Below are 19,649 nucleotides of genomic sequence, written 5' to 3' on the forward strand. Positions count from 1 at the left end.
TAGCTCATCAAATATTTATACTGTTCTTATTTTATTTTGCATTCTTGTATCCATAACTAGACTGTCCAGGAATCGGTATAATGATTGAGCCTAAGTTCCAATCCTGCTTTTACTATTTACTTGCTGTGTGGCCTTAGTGAATTACTTGACTTTCCTGACCCTCAACTGTATCATCCATAAAAACGGTATTATAATAATAGCACCTACCTAATAGAGGAACCGAGCAGAGCTCTGTGAGCTCCCCACCCCCAAGTACAAAGGCCCCTTCATGTCTCCTGCCTCGTTTGCAGAGAAGCTGAAGTCTCCCAGGCTTCCCTGAGTCACAAAGGAGCAGAGGCTCAAGCAGCTAATGATTAAGACAATAGAGTCACACATTCAGTGTCTAATGCACATTCCTGAGTTGTTTTACAAACACTGTAACTGTCACCAGAGGAAGAAGGCTGACTGCATGATGACCAGACTGCAGCCATGACAGAAGCTGCTCCACCTGGAGCAATATTGAGTCTATGACTAGCACAATTCCAAGAACTGGCCTTAAGAGAATGGGATTAACACTATTGCTCATAATAATCTATATCTTTGTGGGCATCAAAATCATTGTAGCTTGTTCTACCTGTATATTTATACGGGCAGGTACAACTGTCAGCAAAGAGATGCTACAGACCCATGTCGACATCTCCCACTCTAAGAATATGGCACCTACGTCAGCAGGAAGAAGTTACAGAAGACACACCTTCATCCATTATCCCACAGAAATGGAATGATGTTCTGACAAGTGGGGATCTGTAAGCAACTTCTGGCTGGAAAGAGCAGGAAAGAGCTCTCTGCAGGAGGCCCCTCTGTCTTGTCACTAACCTTAAACCAGGCACCCCCATGCTCTATTCATCTCTGGCCCTAGCACACCTTTCAAATCTTTTGATAAAACAATACTTTACCTAACTTGTTGGTTCTTTCCATAGATCAAAGAAGTAGAAATGAAGAATAAGTAATTAACAGATGACCAGATCTCTTCCCTAGCTTCCCCTTCAGTAATCTCGAGGACAAACTGTATGAACAAGGTAGCATCTAAAGAAAAATCACAAGGAGTCAGCAAATTGGCACACAAGCCTGCACACAGTGGGGAATGGCGATGACTCTGCCCCCCATCTCAATGATTAACTGAGATTACTTCCCTTTTTCCCTTTAAAAGCTTTCATGGCCAAGCTTCAGAGGTAGTTTTGGGGTGACACTGAGTCCACTGTCTCCCTGGATTGCCAGCATTCTGATTAAAAGTGACTTTCCTTTCTACCAACATTTGTCTCTCTTTCTCTCTCTCTCATATTGATTTTGAAGCAGCGAGCAGCCGGACCCGAGTTGGTAACAATAGCATTATTATAACCATTAAATGTACTACATACAGAGTATTTACAATTATACATGGCACTTTGGACATATATACACTACCAAACGTCAAATAGGTAGCTAGTGGGAAGCAGCCGCATAGCACAGGGAGATCAGCTCAGTGCTTTGTGACCACCTAGGGGGGTGGGATAGGGAGGGTGGGAGGGAGATACAAGAGGGATGAGATATGGGGATATACGTTTAGGTACAGCTGATTCACTTTATTATACAGCAGAAACTAACACACCACTGTAAAGCAATTATACTCCAATAAAGATGTTTAAAAAAAAAAAGAAAGCACAATAAAAAACAAAACAAAAATTATACATGGCACTTAACATATGTTACTCTTTTTATGTACCTTCTTAGTTTTTAACACTGATAGGCATAGAGCAGACACTTAACAAATCTCGGGTTGATAGATTTCATTAGAAAATGGGATGGAACTAACCCATGTGAAGTCATCTGGTCTACCCTTATAGGCAGCAAGGCTGTATCAAAACAATCAGACCAGTCCCTCCTTTGTCTATTTTTAAACAGTCTTAGGGAAAAGTCTATATTTGGACCATGTAAATGTTTAACAACCTATACCATTAGGTTAATTACAAGAATGAATTCCCTAAATCTGCTAGGATTCCCTCTATATCCATTTCCACAGCTGGTCTCTCTACATTATTATAGGTTACTGGGCAGCTTCCTTTTTCAAAGCCCAACAACCTCAGCCCCATTACTCTTGCCTCAGGGTTAGCAATGTTTATTTTTATTTGAATTCCCAAGTGTAGAAATATTTCAGGCACTATACTGACCCAGGTTAAAAAAATCCTGAAGAACTCAAAGAGGATTACACTGGAAAGTGCAAGAAACCCAAAAGCCACAAAGTAAACGTTCAACAGGTTTCAGTCTTGTACTCATTGGCTGCAAAGAATGTCGCTGATTCAACAATTCTGACTGAAACTATTTATCATAGAAGGTAAATGAATATATTCATTTTTATTCATCCCTTTTATAATATTATGAAAAGTGAGCCCCAGTATAAACTGAATAAAGTCACCTGAGGAATAAAATCAATTATAGATGTACTGTGTACTTACACTCGGACAGACTTGGAAATTCAGTGCCTTAAGCTAATTTCCCTCCTGATATTTTCAGACTTAATTCAGTAACACAAATAATGCTTATTAGTAATATTAATGTACCATATGCTACCTCTGTCAACTTAATAATCTTCTTGGGTTTTTTTGACTAAAATGTCAATCTAACTTCTGGAATCCTACCCAAGAGAATCTATGCAAAATTACAATGAACATATTATTTCTATAGACATACTAATTAGCCATGGGCCCATTCATGAATGCCTATAATTAAGTCCTTGTACACATTATCATAATTTTACTTGAAATCATGAGATTGGCATAATTTGACTAATATAAACAGCTACTAGTCCCAGGCACCGTACATAAACGCTACTAGTCCCAGGCACTGTACAAAGTCCTTTCAGTACATTTTCTCATTTTATCTTTACAAAGAGAGAAAACGGCTCAGGGATTCAACAACTTACTTAAGTTTGCACAACCAGTATGTATTAGAGTAAAGATTTTAATTCAGTCAACCTAACATCAGAAAACCCTTCCCAACGAGCCTTTTCTACTGCTTTACACTGGAGAGATATTCAAAAAACATTTGTAGTAACACAGTGAAAAAGCAGATTAAGCCACGGAAATATCTTTTCAATAAAGAGCTGCTAACACCACCATCCCAAGGAGAGAGAGGAGGGGCTCTAATGAGGGCCCCCCCCAAAAAAATCAATATTAATTTTTTGTTTGTTTTTAAGACAGAGCAATAGAAAATATGACTCCAATTTTTATATTAAGAAAAGCAGGAACTTCCCTGGTGGTGCAGTGGTTAAGAATCCGTCTGCCAATGCAGGGGACATGGGTTCGAGGCCTGGTCCAGGAAGATCCCACATGCCGTGGAGCAACTAAGCTGGTGCGCCATAACTACTGAGCCTGCGCCCTAGAGCCTGCGAGCCACACCTAGTGAGCCCGTGTGCCACAACTACTGAAGTCTGCATGCATAGAGCCTGGGCTCTACAACAAGAGAAGCCACCACACTGAGAAGCCTGCGCACCGCAATGAAGAGTAGCCCCCGCTCGCCGCAACTAGAGAAAGCCTGCGCGCAGCAACGAAGACCCGATGCAGCCAAAAATAAAATAAATAAATTTAAAAAGAAAAGCGAACATAAAACTATTAAAAATTACATTTCAGTATACTGAAACGACAGATTATTTCACCCCAGTTTTGGTTTTAGAAAGTAACAATACAAAAGTTCAAAAGAAATGTACATACTCCTCATTTGCATTTATGCGGCTTAAGTAACTCCACTCTCATCGAGGGCTCATCAACATACCCTGTAATTCACATCCACAATGGTGGTTACAGGGGTGGGCATACAATCCCATCAGCGCTATTTGCTGGGATTTCTAGGGAAGAGAAGTTACCTGAACTCTTCCTTTCTGTGGATGACATGGTGAAAGTAGGGTAGCAGGTGGGACACCATCACTGCCCTCAGCTACAAGGAGAGAGCTGGCACTGCTGGGAGTCCCTTCCATGAGACCCGTGGGCAAGGCTACCTCCAGAAATGAAAACTACCCCTGAGCCTTTCACTTATTGCACTGATAAATTCTTTTGATTATTCAGGTCACTTGATTTGACTTTCTGTCCCCTGTGACCAAAGATTCCTAATTAAAACAGAAAGTCAAAAGTCAAGAAATATTAAAAAAATAAGAAGAAGAAGAACATTCTCTATTCCTTCTCTGGTCTTCCCCCAGTACAGCCACGTAAGGGAAGCCATTGTCATGCACACATTTTAAGGCAGGTGGGCTTACGAATATCAGTGCAGGAGTGGATGATGACAGCACAGGGAAAGAGACTTCCAGTTTCAAAAGGCAGCAGTGCTAGCGATTTTACAGCTATGTGCAGTTGACAAACTTTAACTCATGAGTTTTGTATCATAATTGTCCCAGTCTCACTGAACGGGCAATTCAGTCCTTTTGGATCAAGAAGCCTTTTGGATCAAGAAGCATCAGATTCTTAAGAATCTGATGACAGTTATGGATTCCAGAGACCTGTAAATATGCAAATAAAACCTTTTCCCACACAGTTTAGGGGATCTAAGAAGTCTCCCACCTCCAAGCCCACCCATGGCGATCTACAGACCTAAGTTAAGAACCCAGGTGGTAGCTTGCGGTCCAGTGGTTAGGACTCTGTGCTTCCACTGCAGGGGACATGGTTCGATCCCTGGTGGGGGAACTAAGATCCTGCAAGCCGAGCCTCGTGGCCCAAAAAAACAAAAAAAAATAAAAAGGCCACCCTCCGTGCCTCAGACTCCCACAAGCCTCCTCAAAGATGCCTCACAGGGCTTCCCTGGTGGCGCAGTGGTTGAGAGTCCACCTGCCGATGCAGGGGACACGGGTTCGTGCCCCGGTGCGGGAGGATCCCACATGTCGCGGAGCTGCTAGGCCCGTGAGCCATGGCCGCTGAGCCTGCGCGTCCGGAGCCTGTGCTCCGCAACGGGAGAGGCCACAACAGTGAGAGGCCCGCGTAGCGCAAAAAAAAAAAAAAAGATGCCTCACAGATACTGCCCTTTAAAGCAGGGGTCCACAATCCCCGGGCTGCTGACCGCTACCGGCCCGCAGCCTGTTAGGAACCAGCCCGCACCGCAGGAGGTGAGAGGCGGGCAAGGGAAGCTTCATCTGACGCTCCGCGTCGCTCCCCATAGCTCTCATTACTGGCTGAACCATCGCCCCCACCGTCCGTGGAAAAACTGTCTTCCACGAAACCGGTCCCTGGTGCCAAAAAGGTTAGGGACCGCGGCTTCAAAGAGCCCTTTCGAAACCCACCCCTCCCACTTGCAAAGCCTTTCACTCACTCATCTTCTAACGGCCGCAATAAAAATACGGCAGGAATCATGAAGAACATGAACAGAAACTTTTACTATTCTGTCATCAAAAATCAAGTATGATTTTATATGGTTACTGTATTTCCCTGTCCAATCAATTTTTAAGCTACAGGAAAAGCTTTATACAGCATTTATATTGGATTAAAGTATTTGTGATTATTTCTATAAAACACAGGACAAAAGACCCTTAGTCTAATCTTTTTTATATACCACTCCTACAAGAAAATGAGCTTTAAGTTATTTAAGTATTTCTCTATACTGCACATTTCCAGGAGATTAAATGAGAGACAATCTGTACTATGTCTGAATCTCTCCCATTTAATCTGCAGTAATGAATTACACTAAAATATGTATCTATAAACATCTCTAATAAGACCAAAAAGGAGGTAAATTCAATCACTGCTTTATATTTGAGGAGAGATACGTAGAAAAATAAAATGCTTTATTCCAGATGGTCACGACTGGGTTAATACTAAGAAAGTGGTGCTTTTAAAAGTTCAGAATGCATGGTCAAGGTGACTCCTATGTACAATAAATTCATTTAGACTTCAGAAAGCTACAAAGCAATGTGTCACCATAATTATTTTATTATCCAAATAATCTCTTACTACTTGTGGACAAATAAAGTAACAAATAAATCAACACGGCATACAGAAGCCACAGACGATGGATTTTCTACATATGTTTGCAAAATATTGATTAATATATACATTTCTATTCTAGCTGCAGATTAAAAGTCAGTAGTCACAATCAGCTTTTTTCAAAGGTTTGTGAAATACTGTAACCTTATTGTATAAAATTTAAAATTCTGAAGGGAACCTTTCTCAATCTCCTTTCAACTTCACATGTGAAAACTCATAAAGCTTAATAAAACAAATGACAGGGACACACACTAGCTCTATTAGAAGTCTGACAATCAACCTTATGTAGTCGGCCTATTCACGGCATTTATCGCTTTTTTGAAATAATTAAAATGTGAACCTGATGTCTTCTAGGTTCTGTCACAGCTGGGTTAGGAGCGTCTTGCCTGTGCGTTCACCTTAGCTAATTTCCCTCTCCTAAGGCAGGTGAGACCCCTCTCCCCATCATATACAGTCTCTGCCATTTCCAAAGACAGTCAGCCTGACCCAGGGGAGATCCAGGATGAGGCTGCAGAGGCGGCCTGGGGGGAAGGAGGCCTGGAAGCAAACGCCTGGACTAAGCCCAGTGCAGGAACCAAGAGGCAGGTCACCTGCCAGAGGATGTGGTAACCAAGGCATATGTGGAAGCAGACCAGCATGCTCGTTCAGAAACGCCACTGGCATCAGGAAGGGAAGGAAAAAGCTCAGAGTGGTTCTCTACTTTTTGGATTCTCAGCATATATTCAAATACTGGAAATTTTGACCAGGGTACTTTTCTTAAAGCTGTACGTGCACAAGATTAGGAAAATATCTTTTTTCCATATTGAAGAACGGGGAAGGAAGGTCTCCAGCCACAGTCATCAGCACTCGCAGCTGAGTACCAGCTTGGGTCAGTTACCCCGATGCTCAACTAGGTCCCTTCCCAGCACTGGGGAACTGCTTTTGAATAGAACTGTTTACTGCCAGGCGCAGATTTCCTCCTTGCCCAGGAGGTGGTTTGCCCACATTCCAGTAAACACTTGATCTTTCTTAGGTGCCGGGCTGAAGTTAAGTCTCCTATCTCTTACTGCAGGAAACTGTATCCCACTCTTACTCAGCCCCACTTATAGCAGCCAGCACGGCATGACTAATGAAATGGACTGGAAAGAAATACAGCCTGATGGCAATTTAGGGTCCAAGATTTACGGTACCACTGGTAAGCACAGCTAAAGAAAGGAACAGAGGCACAGCTCACGTTATTAAATCTGGGGACACGGGCAGGCCATGATTACGGTCTGCTCCTGGCGAGGGACAGGGGGCACCACATAGGGGGAGGAAGGACTTCACTTCCCAGGCATGAGAGCTATCAGGAGACACTGATGGGACTAAGACAGGACCTGAAGAACTAGGGATACTGATGTTCTAGGCATGTTTCTGAGAAAGGAGTTTAGGCAACTGGAGAAAAAAAGGACAAGCCAACTTACCTGAACTGAACCACAAACACAAGGTTGATGCTGCACTGATACTAAAGGCTGAATTATAAAATCCTGCTTGCCTGGAGTCAGAATTGGTTCCAGAGACTGCTGAGTGGCTGAGCCAGGAGGTGGGAATCAAGGGGGTGGGGGCCAGGTGGTGGGACTGTGAAGGCTGGAATCCAGGCAGAGTCTAACAGCCTGCTTTAACCCAAGCAGTGGGGATGACTAATAGTGGAAACCAGGCTCAAGAAATCATGAGTCACTCTTAAAGGAAACCAACGTCAGTGGCAATAACTTCTCTGGGAGCTTGCAACACATGTGCTAGAACAAATATTTTGGAATCGAGTATCTTGCACCGACACTGACTCGCTCCTTCATTTTGGATAGGTCACCATTACTGTTTTTGTTCTCAGAGCTCTTCAATTACCGAATGAGGCTAATAATATCTGTTTAGAATATTTTTACCAGTTAAAAAAAAAATCAGTAAGAACTGACCTTTTGGAAAAATGAATTATTATCACACTTGAACTCCTTACACTGGAGGAAAGAGCCCACAAACGGTCCACTCTGGACGAGTACACTCATCAGTAAAATCATCAGCAGACCAGTGCCCAGAATGAATGTGCTGTTTGGTTTCACACCACAGCAGGCAGTTAAAATCTGAATTTCTATAAAGTGAGATACGAGTTAATTTTCCTCATACATTCCCTTCCAACTTAAAGGGAACATCTGCCAATTTCCTATTACAGGCAAGGCATTGTATGAGCTTCTAAAAAGATTACAAAGCACGAAAATAACTAAGACCAAAAAGTACTTGACTTTAGAGTAAAAATAGAATTAAAAGGTTAAGTATTGTTAGTTTGCTCCTTATCCGAGATGTAATATGTTAAGACGTAATTCAAAATATTTTTCCAGATATTCTTATAGTTAAAAATATACTAGACTGCTATTGATACCCACAACATGGATGAATCTCCAAAAATATTATGCCAAGTGAAAGAAGCCAGCTACACAAGACTATATTCTCTGATTCCATTTATATGAAGTTTAAGAACAGGTGAAATCAATTTATGGTAGTAGATGTCATTAAGTGTTTGCCTGGATTGGGGGGTGGTGACAGCCTGAAATGAAAGGACTATGAAAATGTCCTCTGTCTTATTTTGGGTGGGTGGTTACAGAATTGTCAAAATTTACTAAACTGAACACTGAACTGTGCATTTTATAGTATGTAAAATATGCCTTTTACATGTTAAAAAATAACACTGGACTAAACAAACATTACTAGAATGGAGGGTTCAGATAAAAGCATGGCAAAGGGTTAATGATAGGATCTCTTATACTTGATCTCAATGGCATTTATAAGGAAAACAGGCTCCATCTGAAAGGAATTAGTTGTAATGGATATAACAATAAGTTGAACAATACAGTCATATTGCCTGCTAGATTTCAGTCATGTATGAAAAGATCCTAACACAGAAAAATAACAGGATTTTTTAAGAGTAAATGGAAACAATTTGCATCTGCTTCTTTCTGTCCTATCAACCGAAAACAAAAGAAGTTTTAACTTGCATCTTCCATATTACTCTAATACCAGGGTACTGGCTACTCACAGTGAAGGAATTCTGGAGAGTGTTTCTCTATTTTTTTAATTTTCTTTTCAATATTTTTTTATTGAAGTATAGTTGATTTACCCTGTTGTATTCATTTCTGCTGTACAGCAAAGTGATTCAGTTACACATATATATACAGTCTTTTTTTATATTCCTTTCCACAGTTTATCACAGGATATTGAATACAGTTCTCTGTGCTATACAGTAGGACCTTATTGTTTAGAGAGTGTTTCTCTAGTATTAGGATTTCTCAAGGGGAGAAATTCTTGAGGGAGCACCTCAGGGTCTCTGTGGGGCTTTTCCACCATCACACAAATTCTGATTCATGCTTCAGGGCCTTGGTTATGACTCTCAGCCAAAGTCGGTCACTTCCAAACAGGAATGAGTCACACCCCACAGCGACCTGTGCAGGAAGACCAGAGAAGCAGCTCCCGGCTGAGAATCTAGAAAAGGCATTCTTATTAGCTCCCCGCCCCGTTCAAGTCAGGAGAGGAAAGGATGGAGCACAGGAACAAGAGGTACCTACCCCATCTACCCATCCTCCTCTGACAGCTCAGGGAAAACGCACAGAATTGCTTGCACCCAACCTCACCTTCTCCTTCAACTTCAGTTAGAAGATTATGCTACACTGAGCTACAAAGACAGACAGAAAGGAACTGGGAGTGACCCACGAGGTTTTGCTGCTTTCCAATGCAGTGCTGACATTTTAGCCCATCTACCAAGGAAAGGAGAGGCACAGAACCGAAAGTACAGCAGTAATGCTACTTGCTCACCTTCGCAAGGTGCGTTAACAGCTACTAAAATCAATACAAAGAAAGTTCCTGCGTGGAGGAACTTCCCCCAGTACAGCTGAAGTTGTGAGCCTGAAAACACGTGCGGCGTTTTACAGGTTAATCTAATGTACATCTTGAGCCTTCTTGTAGACCTGCTTTTTAAAGGTTATAGTCTAAGTCCATGCTATTTTTAGAATTATGAGAAAAACAGCTGTACTTGTCAGCCATCCCCCAGGGAGGGCCCAGCCCCCTGAACCGGCTTTGGATACACCCCACTTCTGTCCTCGGCTGTGTTATCCTGGTTCTGTCTCTTTTTTCACAATCTTTACATATAATTTGCTGGTGATCGGTGGGCATGTTTGTCTTCCCTGCCAGCATGGCTACTCGTCGAGGGCAGAGGCCGTTTCTTCTGTCTTGTGTATTAAATTCCTAGTGCCCAGCACAATGCCTGGCACAGAGAAGGTGCTAAACTGACATTAGGTAAATGAATGGATTTCCACATGCATTTTTGGGTTTTATTTGATCACTTATTAGAATATAAGCTCCACCGATAGATGCGATCTTCTCTCCCTGGTTCTATCCTCAGACCTTGAATAGCACATGACCTATAGGAAGTCTTCAGAAAATATTTACTCAATTAATAAAGATTGTGAGATAAGATCAAGCCAGTGCTCTGAGCTAAATGAAATCTCTATGTACATGACTTTTTAAAAAAGCAATAGACCTGATTTAGGAAGGCCACTGCTAGCAATTCCATGATCAGCTTGCAAAGGGATTTCTGTGTGTGTGCCAAAGTCAGTCAGTATGGTGACTGAACTCTTCAAAGTAAGTATTTTGGAGTAGAAAACAAGCCACTAGCCACAGTTTAGGCAACTGTAACCCTCAGGAAAACCATGATTACCCCATTGCTCAAAAGCCATTTGCTGTGTTGCTCACCCTTAGAGTGGAGGGCAAAGCCTGTTAGAAATGTTCACGTCTCCTCTGTGATTTGTAAGCTGCAATATGCCTGTTATAGAAGCATGTACCCAGTGAGTACTAAATACTACCTAAATTTAAATGGAGGCAGGAAATATGAGACAATCTGGCATCTTGTGGATGAAGGATAGGCTGAAACCCAGGGGACAACAGGAACTGCAGTTCTAAGTGCAGTTAACTGAAGGATGTAACTCTGGCTTTTACTGAAAAGTCACTTCTAGGAAAGCCTTACTTATGAAGCAAATAACCTTAAACTCTACTGTATTTGGGGATTAAAAAGAGCCTTCTTCCTTTGCTTTTGCTCTCACCTACCCAAATGGAATGGAATGTCTAACTTTTCTTAGGTCTGATGCTGCTAGAGGGGGCCTGGCAGTGTTTAATTTCTAACAAACTGATGTAGGCTGAATCATTCCCAAACTTCAAGCTTACAAAATGAGAAACATTATTTCATATACCTATTTTGCAAATTAGGTATGGATTATTTTTTTTATATCACTAAATTCAAAACAATTCAAACCATAAGGGTAGCAATTTCTCTGTGTGTTCATGTCTTCTGTTCTATCATTTTGATCCGTATCACATCCGTCTCTTTTAACAGGTTTCACTTCAAACTTTTCAATAAAACTCAATGAACAGACATTTTAGTCTTGTAGGCAAATTAAACATTTTAGAATTTTCCCATTTAAAAGAACTGACCATTCACATAAGCAAAATTACATATTTATTTAAAACTACATATTTTATTAAGTTTATTTCATTGAAAGTTCACATGATCAATATCAACTTTACCCTTTAGACTTTGATAAAAGATACTTTCAAAATCTTAAATTTGCTAGATTAAGAAATGCTCCTATTTCTCACACATTTTCTTTAGTGTAAAGGCTATCAAAGTATCATTTAAATTTCATTATATCTTTATCCTATATTCTCTTACCTTTCTTACTAAAATTATATATATTCAAAGGGATGATACAATTCTATTGTGAAATCCATCTACTGGAAAATCCAACTTAGCTTACGCCAGTCACTTACATTTCTCCATTTTTAGTTGCTTTATCAGGACTGTCACTATTATTTATTGGCCTATTATGTGCCTGGAACTGTTCCTCATCCTTTTATATGTTAACTTTAAACTTTATAACAATTCCATAAAGCATCATTACCCTTTCTGTATTATTATCTCTACTACACTTTTCTAATATGGAAACCAAGGCTCCAAAGTTTTATGAACCTGTCCAAGGGTTGATCTGTATCCAAAGGCCTACCTTTCCAATCATAGCACAGAGCTCTTCAATAGTCAATATCTTTCATTCATCTACTCATTCATTCAACAAAATTGTATTGATCGCCTATGCTGTGCCAGGCATTAAGCTGCTCACTGAGATGATAGCCTCAAGATGCTCACAGTTCAATAAAAACGACAAAAAATGACAGCTATATAAGTGGAAGAATGGTAAAACTGCTAATAAAAAGCAAAAGAGATACGTCTGAGTTAAAATATAGGTAAAAGCAGCTATCTATAATACTAACGTTAGCTCATAATTATGGAGGGCTTTTAGTGTATCAGGCACCACAATCCTGCAAAGTAAGCTTTTTAAAATCGTCATTTTTAACACAATCACCTTTGAAGTAGGTTCTAATATTAGCTCCATTTTACAGAAGAGGAGAAAGTTATGTTAATCACTCAAGGTCACACCATTAGTGAATGTCTGGACTAGAATTTGAACTTATACCTGTCTAAAACGTAAGTTTAAGTAGTGGTGCCCTCCACCTCTGCAGACCCAGGCTAAGTGTCGGACAAAAGTACTGAGTCAGAGGCAAGATAACAGACTCAACTGGGGAGAAGGAGCTGACGTGGATAAATAAAAAGGACCACAGGCCAGCAGAGTGGCCCCTTTCTCCCTCACCACAGATATTCGTAGTCCAACAGGATGCAGGTCCACATCCTTGGCCAAGGTGAGGCTGTCTGTAACAGACGGTGGAAATGATCTTCCAACGCAGGGAAGAGTCATCCTTCTCTTTTGCCTCCAGTATAAGTACCTCTAATGAAATTCAGGTTTTCATCTGCAAATCCAAACCTCAAGAAAAGATCATTTTCACCTGATCCCTAATACCTACACTTATCCAGGGCTTTGTTGGGCGGGGGGGGGGGGGGAATCCCTGGGGCCTCGCCTCTCCTTCTTCCCTCCAGATCCAAGCGGATGTCGATTCCCAAGGCATCCATCCCCCAGCCCTCTGAGAGCGGGGTTTGAGTATGCCGAGGCAACAAGGGGCTGAGAAGGTCCCCTCTGAGAAAGGCAGGATAATCTCCAATTCTAGAAGACATTAAGAGGACGAGTGGCCAAGACTGACAGTGCCTGCATATGTACAATGATCAGAAATTGGGAAAGGGGTGGTGGGAAGGATGTCAAAGTCAAGTCAAAGGTTTTTAACACCAGGTCAACAATCTCCCTTCACTGCCTTGTGACTTCCCTCTCTCCACGGAATGGGGAACACTATGAAAGATCCTCCATGTTTCCACAATTCAGTAGTGACAATGGAGAATCTCATCATCAATCGTTCTCTCCTCAGTTCTCCTGTGATATTCTAAAGGCTCAATTTGTAATAAAAGCTATTCACTTCTTAAAAAAAGTCTTCTTCCTCACTTCTTATGCATTCAGTTACATGGTGACACATGGGGGCATACATACTTGGTAAGAACTGCCTGACAGCAATTGGGAGGATAGGATAAGCCACATGTGCTACCAATGGAAATACAATCCCTACATTTATAAGCCATTTATTGGGAGCCAAGTGTCAGCTGTTGGAACCTTTTGCTAAGATTCCCTGAAAGAGATTCCCCCTGAAATAGGTTTCCCGGAATCTGAATAACACTGTCATTCTGTCAGATCAGTAAGAGTATAGGAAAGCACACTCAGTGATTATCTCTTTGCAGAAACCACATGCTATTCTTCAACTCTTTTATCTTTAAGTACATGTGTCTGCAGCACAGCCACGGTCATGATCACCCTTAACCTGACACTTAGTGGACAGTTCCTGCATGCATAATATGACACAGAACAACACAAAACCAGGCAAGGACTTAGAGCTCTCCAAGGTTAAGAGTAACAGTTCCATATGTATAGCTGATTCACTTTGTTATACAGCAGAAGCTAACACACTATTGTAAAGCAATTATACTCCAATAAAGATGTTTAAAAAAAAAAAAGAGTAGCAGTTCCCATGACTGCTTTTAAATAAAAAAATTCATTATGATGGTGATATTGTAACTGCCACTCAGGTAGTGTGAGTGAAAAGGCCCCACACCCCCCATTGTACATGCCTTCTTGCATCCTCCTAGCAACCCCACATGGCTGAAAAGACAGGCTGAGAAGCCAAGAAGCTTGCCCCAGGTGATAGATTCTAGGTGCCAAAGCCAACCGCTAATTGAGGTCTTCTGACTGCAGGCCTGTCTCCTTCCCTCCTCACAGTTCTCCATCAGTACAGCCTTCACAGGCTCTTTCTTCCTTTTTGTTTTTCAAATGTCCTCTTTAGGGATTAACTTTCCCCAAAGAAACCAAGAAACTCAGTCTTTAAAATCTACTTTCCCTAAGTAGCATCTAAGATCAGTGAGCTTACACTGTTTCTTCACTATTTGTATTACTTAGAAACAAAGGTGGGTTTTATTTGTTGGTTTTTCTTTTGTTTCTTTAGAAAAAAGTATCATGTTTTACACAGATTGAGCATTCAGGAATTGTTTAATAAGTAACAGTAGAAGGAAATAAAATGATACAACAAATGAATGCAATTGTTTAAAATCATAATATAAATTATAATAAAACACTGAAAATAATGTTAAGGGTCTGAGTTTTATACGTGGGGAGGGTGTATTTTTTTTTTAATTTAGTGGGGAATAATTTTTCTTAAAAACGTTGCAGAAATCAGAAAAAAAATTTTTTTAATGCTTAAGTCTGTGTCTATGGGATGCCACAAGAAAAATCTAACCATCACCCTGTCTGTGCAAAGCCAAAGACTATTTTTCAAACGTCTAGATAGAATGTCTGAAGAATCATAAAAAAAATCAATTATGTAAACACAATCTTAGTTTATATAAAACAAGCTTTATAAACAAGCCTGTAATTTGCATAATTGTACTTTGTGAAAGAACATCTATTTACATGACTTTGACCTTTGGCTAAAGTTCTGCCAAAGTTAAAATAAAAACTATAGAAAAGAGAATTTTAATGACTAATATCCTTTCTTCCCCCAATTTCAAGTATTTGTATTTTTAAATAATGTAGGAAATAGTAGAGTTTCAATGTCTCAGATTGAAAGCATTAAATATAAAAGCAACATCTGGACTTCACAAAAGAATATATTTTCTTTCATTTGTATTTTTGGCTGCTGAATAACTTACTGCAGCAAGTTCTTTCAATTAGTATTCAGACATGTAGCCAGGGCAGTAATAAGACCACGGCAGAGAAAGTTGCCTATTAACCCTTCAACTTGTCTTCTGTGCAAACGTTCTATCTGATTTGGGGCTGAATAGTATTTGGATTGCTCTTTGGTACATGTCCAAAATATTCTATTGTTGACATTTTCACCTAGTATTTAAACTGGCTGCTCCTTGGGATGGCTGCTAAATAATTTTAGTTGCCTTTAAAAAAGCAAGACAAAACTAAAAGAAAAGCAATAATGGCATAAGACAATCACTTGACTGTATTAAATTCTCACAACCTCTACATTTACATATGAGTTACCAATCATTCAAGAAGTACGTTTCCTTGGTTGAAGGTGATTGGAAATGATGTTTTTTTGTTCTAAAAATCGTGATTTTTGCACAGACCCAGCCCTGAATGATTTGTATCAAAAGCAGATCAAGCAGCTTAAATCTTATAGCAAACAAAGCTTCCTGTTACAATCTAAAAAACAATCCCTTAACAAATGTTTGGGACTATGTGAAAAGCATTACTATACGTAGGCTGTAGCATACAAAGGGAAATAAGATAGCACTTCTCCCCCTAAGACTATACGTTTTAAGATTTACTGAATTGACTGGAATACAAAACACAAACTGATATGTATGATAACATAAGAAAACCTTAAGTATTAGCTAGAGTGGAAACTTCTATAAAATACAATGATTTTAATCTAACTTGCTACAAATAACGCTTTGAGAGTTCAAGACCATCCTTTAACTTAAAGCCTGACTGTGGAATTCTTAACAGTATAGTATAATCTTCCCCCAAGAATGTCAGAATTTAAATAGTATCTCTGAGGGAAATCTTCACAGGAGCTTTTAGTCTAAATTTCTTGGTTTCTAAGAGGAAAAAACACAAATATACAGCAATCAACATACGTGACTATTACAACCCCTTGAGAAAAAAAAAGGGGTGGGGGGCATGTGTATAGAACTCTTTTCCTCTTTTAGAGCTCTGTTTGTGTCAGATCCAAAGAATAATGAGACTTGTAAGACGAGACTGGGGAACCTTTTGGAAAGCAATTATTTGACTTGAGAGTCAGAACATGGAAGATAAATTGTGACTGTGGATTTGAAACTGAAAATAATAAAAGGTTTATGCAACAGGGTAAGACTGTGTTCAAAGAGAATGACTTTAAGAATAGTTTGTTTTTAGCTGTCATACCCTGGTAAAGAATACACACACACACACACACACACACACACACACACACACCCATTTACACTTGTCATAGCAAATAAGGCAAGGGCAGCATCAAGGGTGATTTGTTGAGAAATCAGGGAACATTTAGGAATGCTCAGGACACTCTACTGTTCTAGCTCCTTCCCTCACCTATCTGGTTATTCGTCCAGGGCTGGCATAGGCACTGCCTCTGTAGAGCCATCCTGGATTCCCCTAAGCAAGGTTACATGTTTTATCCTTGGTACCACCACTGACCCTGGTACACATCTTGATTACAGTACAGCATTAATCACAGATGACTGCAATTATCTATTCATATATCTGCTTCCTTCCTAGATAGTGAGGTTCCAGAGGTCAGGGACCACAGAACCTAGAAGAGTTCCTGGAAGAGTATGTACAATCAACGTTTTTATAGCAGATGACTGTGGGCATCTCCAGGTGCCAAAGAAGAGAACTCCATGAGGGCCATAAAAACCACTAAGCATTATGTTTATTATTCATTTATTTATTTAATTAAATAAATTTACTTAATTAAATAATTTAATTTATTTGTTTAATTATTCAAAGTAATTCATTTATTCTTTCTTTCAACAATGATTTGCTTGGCTTCCACTGAATATCAAGCACCATTCCAAGCATGCTGAAAAGGGCATCAGTATGCACAGGTCTTGCAAGTCAGAAAACCTGGGTTTGAATCTTAATAAGCTGTGTGAGAAGCTAGGCAGTTCTCTCTCCTATAAAAAAGAATACTACTATTTGCTCCCTCCATAAGAATGGACACCTAATAAACTGTTCTCAAGTGAATGAAAGGTAATGCTAAACCATGGAGTATAATCCCTTCTATTAAATTTGTTTTTGGATTTAAACGAGCAGTGCCCACAATAGCCAAGATATGGAAAGACGTTAATTGTCTGTCTACAGATGAATGGACAGAGATGATGTGTCATATATATATATATGTAATGGAATATTATTCAGCCATGAGAAAGAAGGAAATCCTGTCATTTGCAACAACAAGCAAATGGAACTTGAGGGCATTATGTTAAGTGAAATAAGGCAGAGAAAGACAAATACTGTATGATATCACTTATATGTGAAATATAAAAAAGGTGAACTCACAGAAACAGTAGAATGTGGGGGGGGGGGCGGGGGAGGTGAGGAGATACTGGTCAAAGGGTACACTTCCAGTTAGAAGATGAATAAGTTCCAGGGATCTATTTCCAGCAGAGTGATTAGAGTTCATAATACTGTATCTTATACTTTGAGAGAAGATCTTAAATGTTCTCGCCACAAAAAATTAAGTGACACAATTAAGTGACGTTGCAGAGGTGTTGGCTAACTCTATGGTGGTAATCATTTTGCAACTTATAAATGTGTCAAATCAAGACGTTGTACACCTTAAACTTACACATTGTTATATGTCAATTATATCTCAATAGAGCTGGAAAAACCAGAAAAATAAATGAGCAGAACCTAAAACGTGAACGAAAAACCACATCTATCTCCTAAAATGACTTCTAAAGTTATTAGAGAAGAAGGTATTAGAGAAGCATATATTAGAGAAAAGTATTAGCACATGAGCAGGAACTGTTACGTTTTTAAAACTGATTTGGCGTCCAGGAAACTGAGTCGGAGTCTGCCTAGTAATTTAACTGCTCGTCTTCCGGACGGACCCAATATGCCATCATTCCCTGGCAGTGTTCTCTTTAGGGACCAGATTTTCTCCCCACTGCTCCAATTGCTTTCGCCTTCTTCACCTCCTCCCACTCCGTTTGTTTGTTTAACTCTTAAACAGCTCTCCCTCCGTTCTGTCCACTCTTTCTAAGCACTTTTAACCAGAAATGGGGCACCGGGGCCCTCTGAACGGGTAGGAAATGCCTTGCGGTCCACCCAGACTAAGGGCTTCCTCCTCCCATCCGTTCCCCCGCGGGCGCTGCTGATGGAAAAAGGATCCCGGCCCGCGCCCAGCGGCCACAAATTAGTTCCCGGGCCGCCCCACCCAGGCCCAACCCTCCGTCCCAGAGCCACGCCGTTTGCTTTCACCTTAAGGAGGATTCAGGCGGGTCACACCCCTGCTCTCCCAACCCGGGCGCGCTCCCCGAACCCCGCCCACGGGCTCGCCGCCCACGCCTGTTCGAGCCGGAGAAAATGACCCAAAAGTTGTTTTTCTGAGTCAAGACTTCCGCGCTCGGGGGCGTCCCCGTATCTACCGTGACTACTCAGGGGCCGCGTCCCTCGCCCGTCCGGAAACTGACCTAGGGGCCGATGCGTACCCCGCGCCTCCCCGGCTTTCCCGGGGGCCGCCCGCTCGCCCGGCGGTCAGCGGCGCGAGGCAGCCGCACTGCGGCCCGGGGCGTGCGGCGCGGGCTTCCCCCCACCCCCACGGCCCCCCGCACCCGAGCTCCTCTGAGCGGCCGAGGGTCCCCGGCAACTTCCATTCCCGAGGGCGCGGCGCCCACGCGCAGTCCCCGACTTCTTCCGCTTTGGCTCGGGCTTTCGGGAGCGGACGCGGGGCCCGGCGTCAGCTCACCCCCGGAACCCGCGGCTCACCGATATCCCCATCGTCGTCGTCGTCCTCCTCCAGCTCCATTTCTAGCAGACCGTCCCTAGTCATCATTTGCATGGCTCCCCCCGGAGGCGGCTCGGAACTTGGCGCGAAGTTGGGGGCTTTCGGGGTCCGGAACGACGGCGCTCGGGCGAGGCCGGCGCCCGGGCGGGGACGGCGGGGCGCGTCTCGCTCCCGGCTCAGGGGCCGCTGTACTCAGCCCGCGCTCGGGGAAGCCGAGCCCAAGCGGCCGCCGACCCGAGCCTTAGAGCCCAAGGCAGCCTCTGGCCACCGGAGCCGGGCCCGGCCACTGAGCATGCCCAGTGAGCGCCGAGGCTCGCTGAGGAATGATTGAACTTCCCCCGGTTTATAGGCTCTCAGAAGGAAGTCGGGAGCAGAGAGGGAGTAGCCGGCGCCCGCGTTGTGCACGCGACTGAACTCGCCGCAGGGGGAGGCGAGAGCACGCGAGGGTGGGAGTGGGCAGGGTTCCCCCGAACGTTGCCTCCAAACGAGGCAGCTTTCTGTTCCAAGGTCATATATGGGCACGTCCGGAGCCTCGCTCTCTTTGACATATGTTACGAGAGAGGGGGGAAACGCTGCTGGAGCTCCCAGGCAGGACCCTGAAGGAGAGCGCGTTTGCATGGTGTTTAAAGACGAAGTGGGGGCCAATGGAGGATGTTGTTAAAGTATCAA

The 19,649-nt window shown here is 42.0% G+C and overlaps 1 protein-coding gene across 3 annotated transcripts in view; it reads right to left on the reverse strand.

Annotated features, from left to right (window-relative positions):
* Positions 1 to 19,299, reverse strand: part of ANO6 (anoctamin 6) — a 200,561-nt gene extending 181,262 nt beyond the window's left edge. For 2 of the 3 annotated variants that reach the window (XM_019934579.3, XM_019934577.3), the window contains exon 1: positions 18,962 to 19,299. In XM_019934579.3, coding sequence (XP_019790138.1) covers positions 18,962 to 19,034 — 73 coding nt within the window. In that variant the 5' untranslated portion in view covers positions 19,035 to 19,299. The remainder of the gene's footprint in view (positions 1 to 18,961) is intronic. The other variant, XM_019934578.3, reaches the window with a different exon arrangement.
* Positions 19,300 to 19,649: the final 350 nt, after the last annotated feature.

Source organism: Tursiops truncatus, chromosome 11, assembly GCF_011762595.2.
Source record: "Tursiops truncatus isolate mTurTru1 chromosome 11, mTurTru1.mat.Y, whole genome shotgun sequence".
In the NCBI taxonomy this organism is placed as follows: Eukaryota; Metazoa; Chordata; class Mammalia; order Artiodactyla; family Delphinidae; genus Tursiops; species Tursiops truncatus.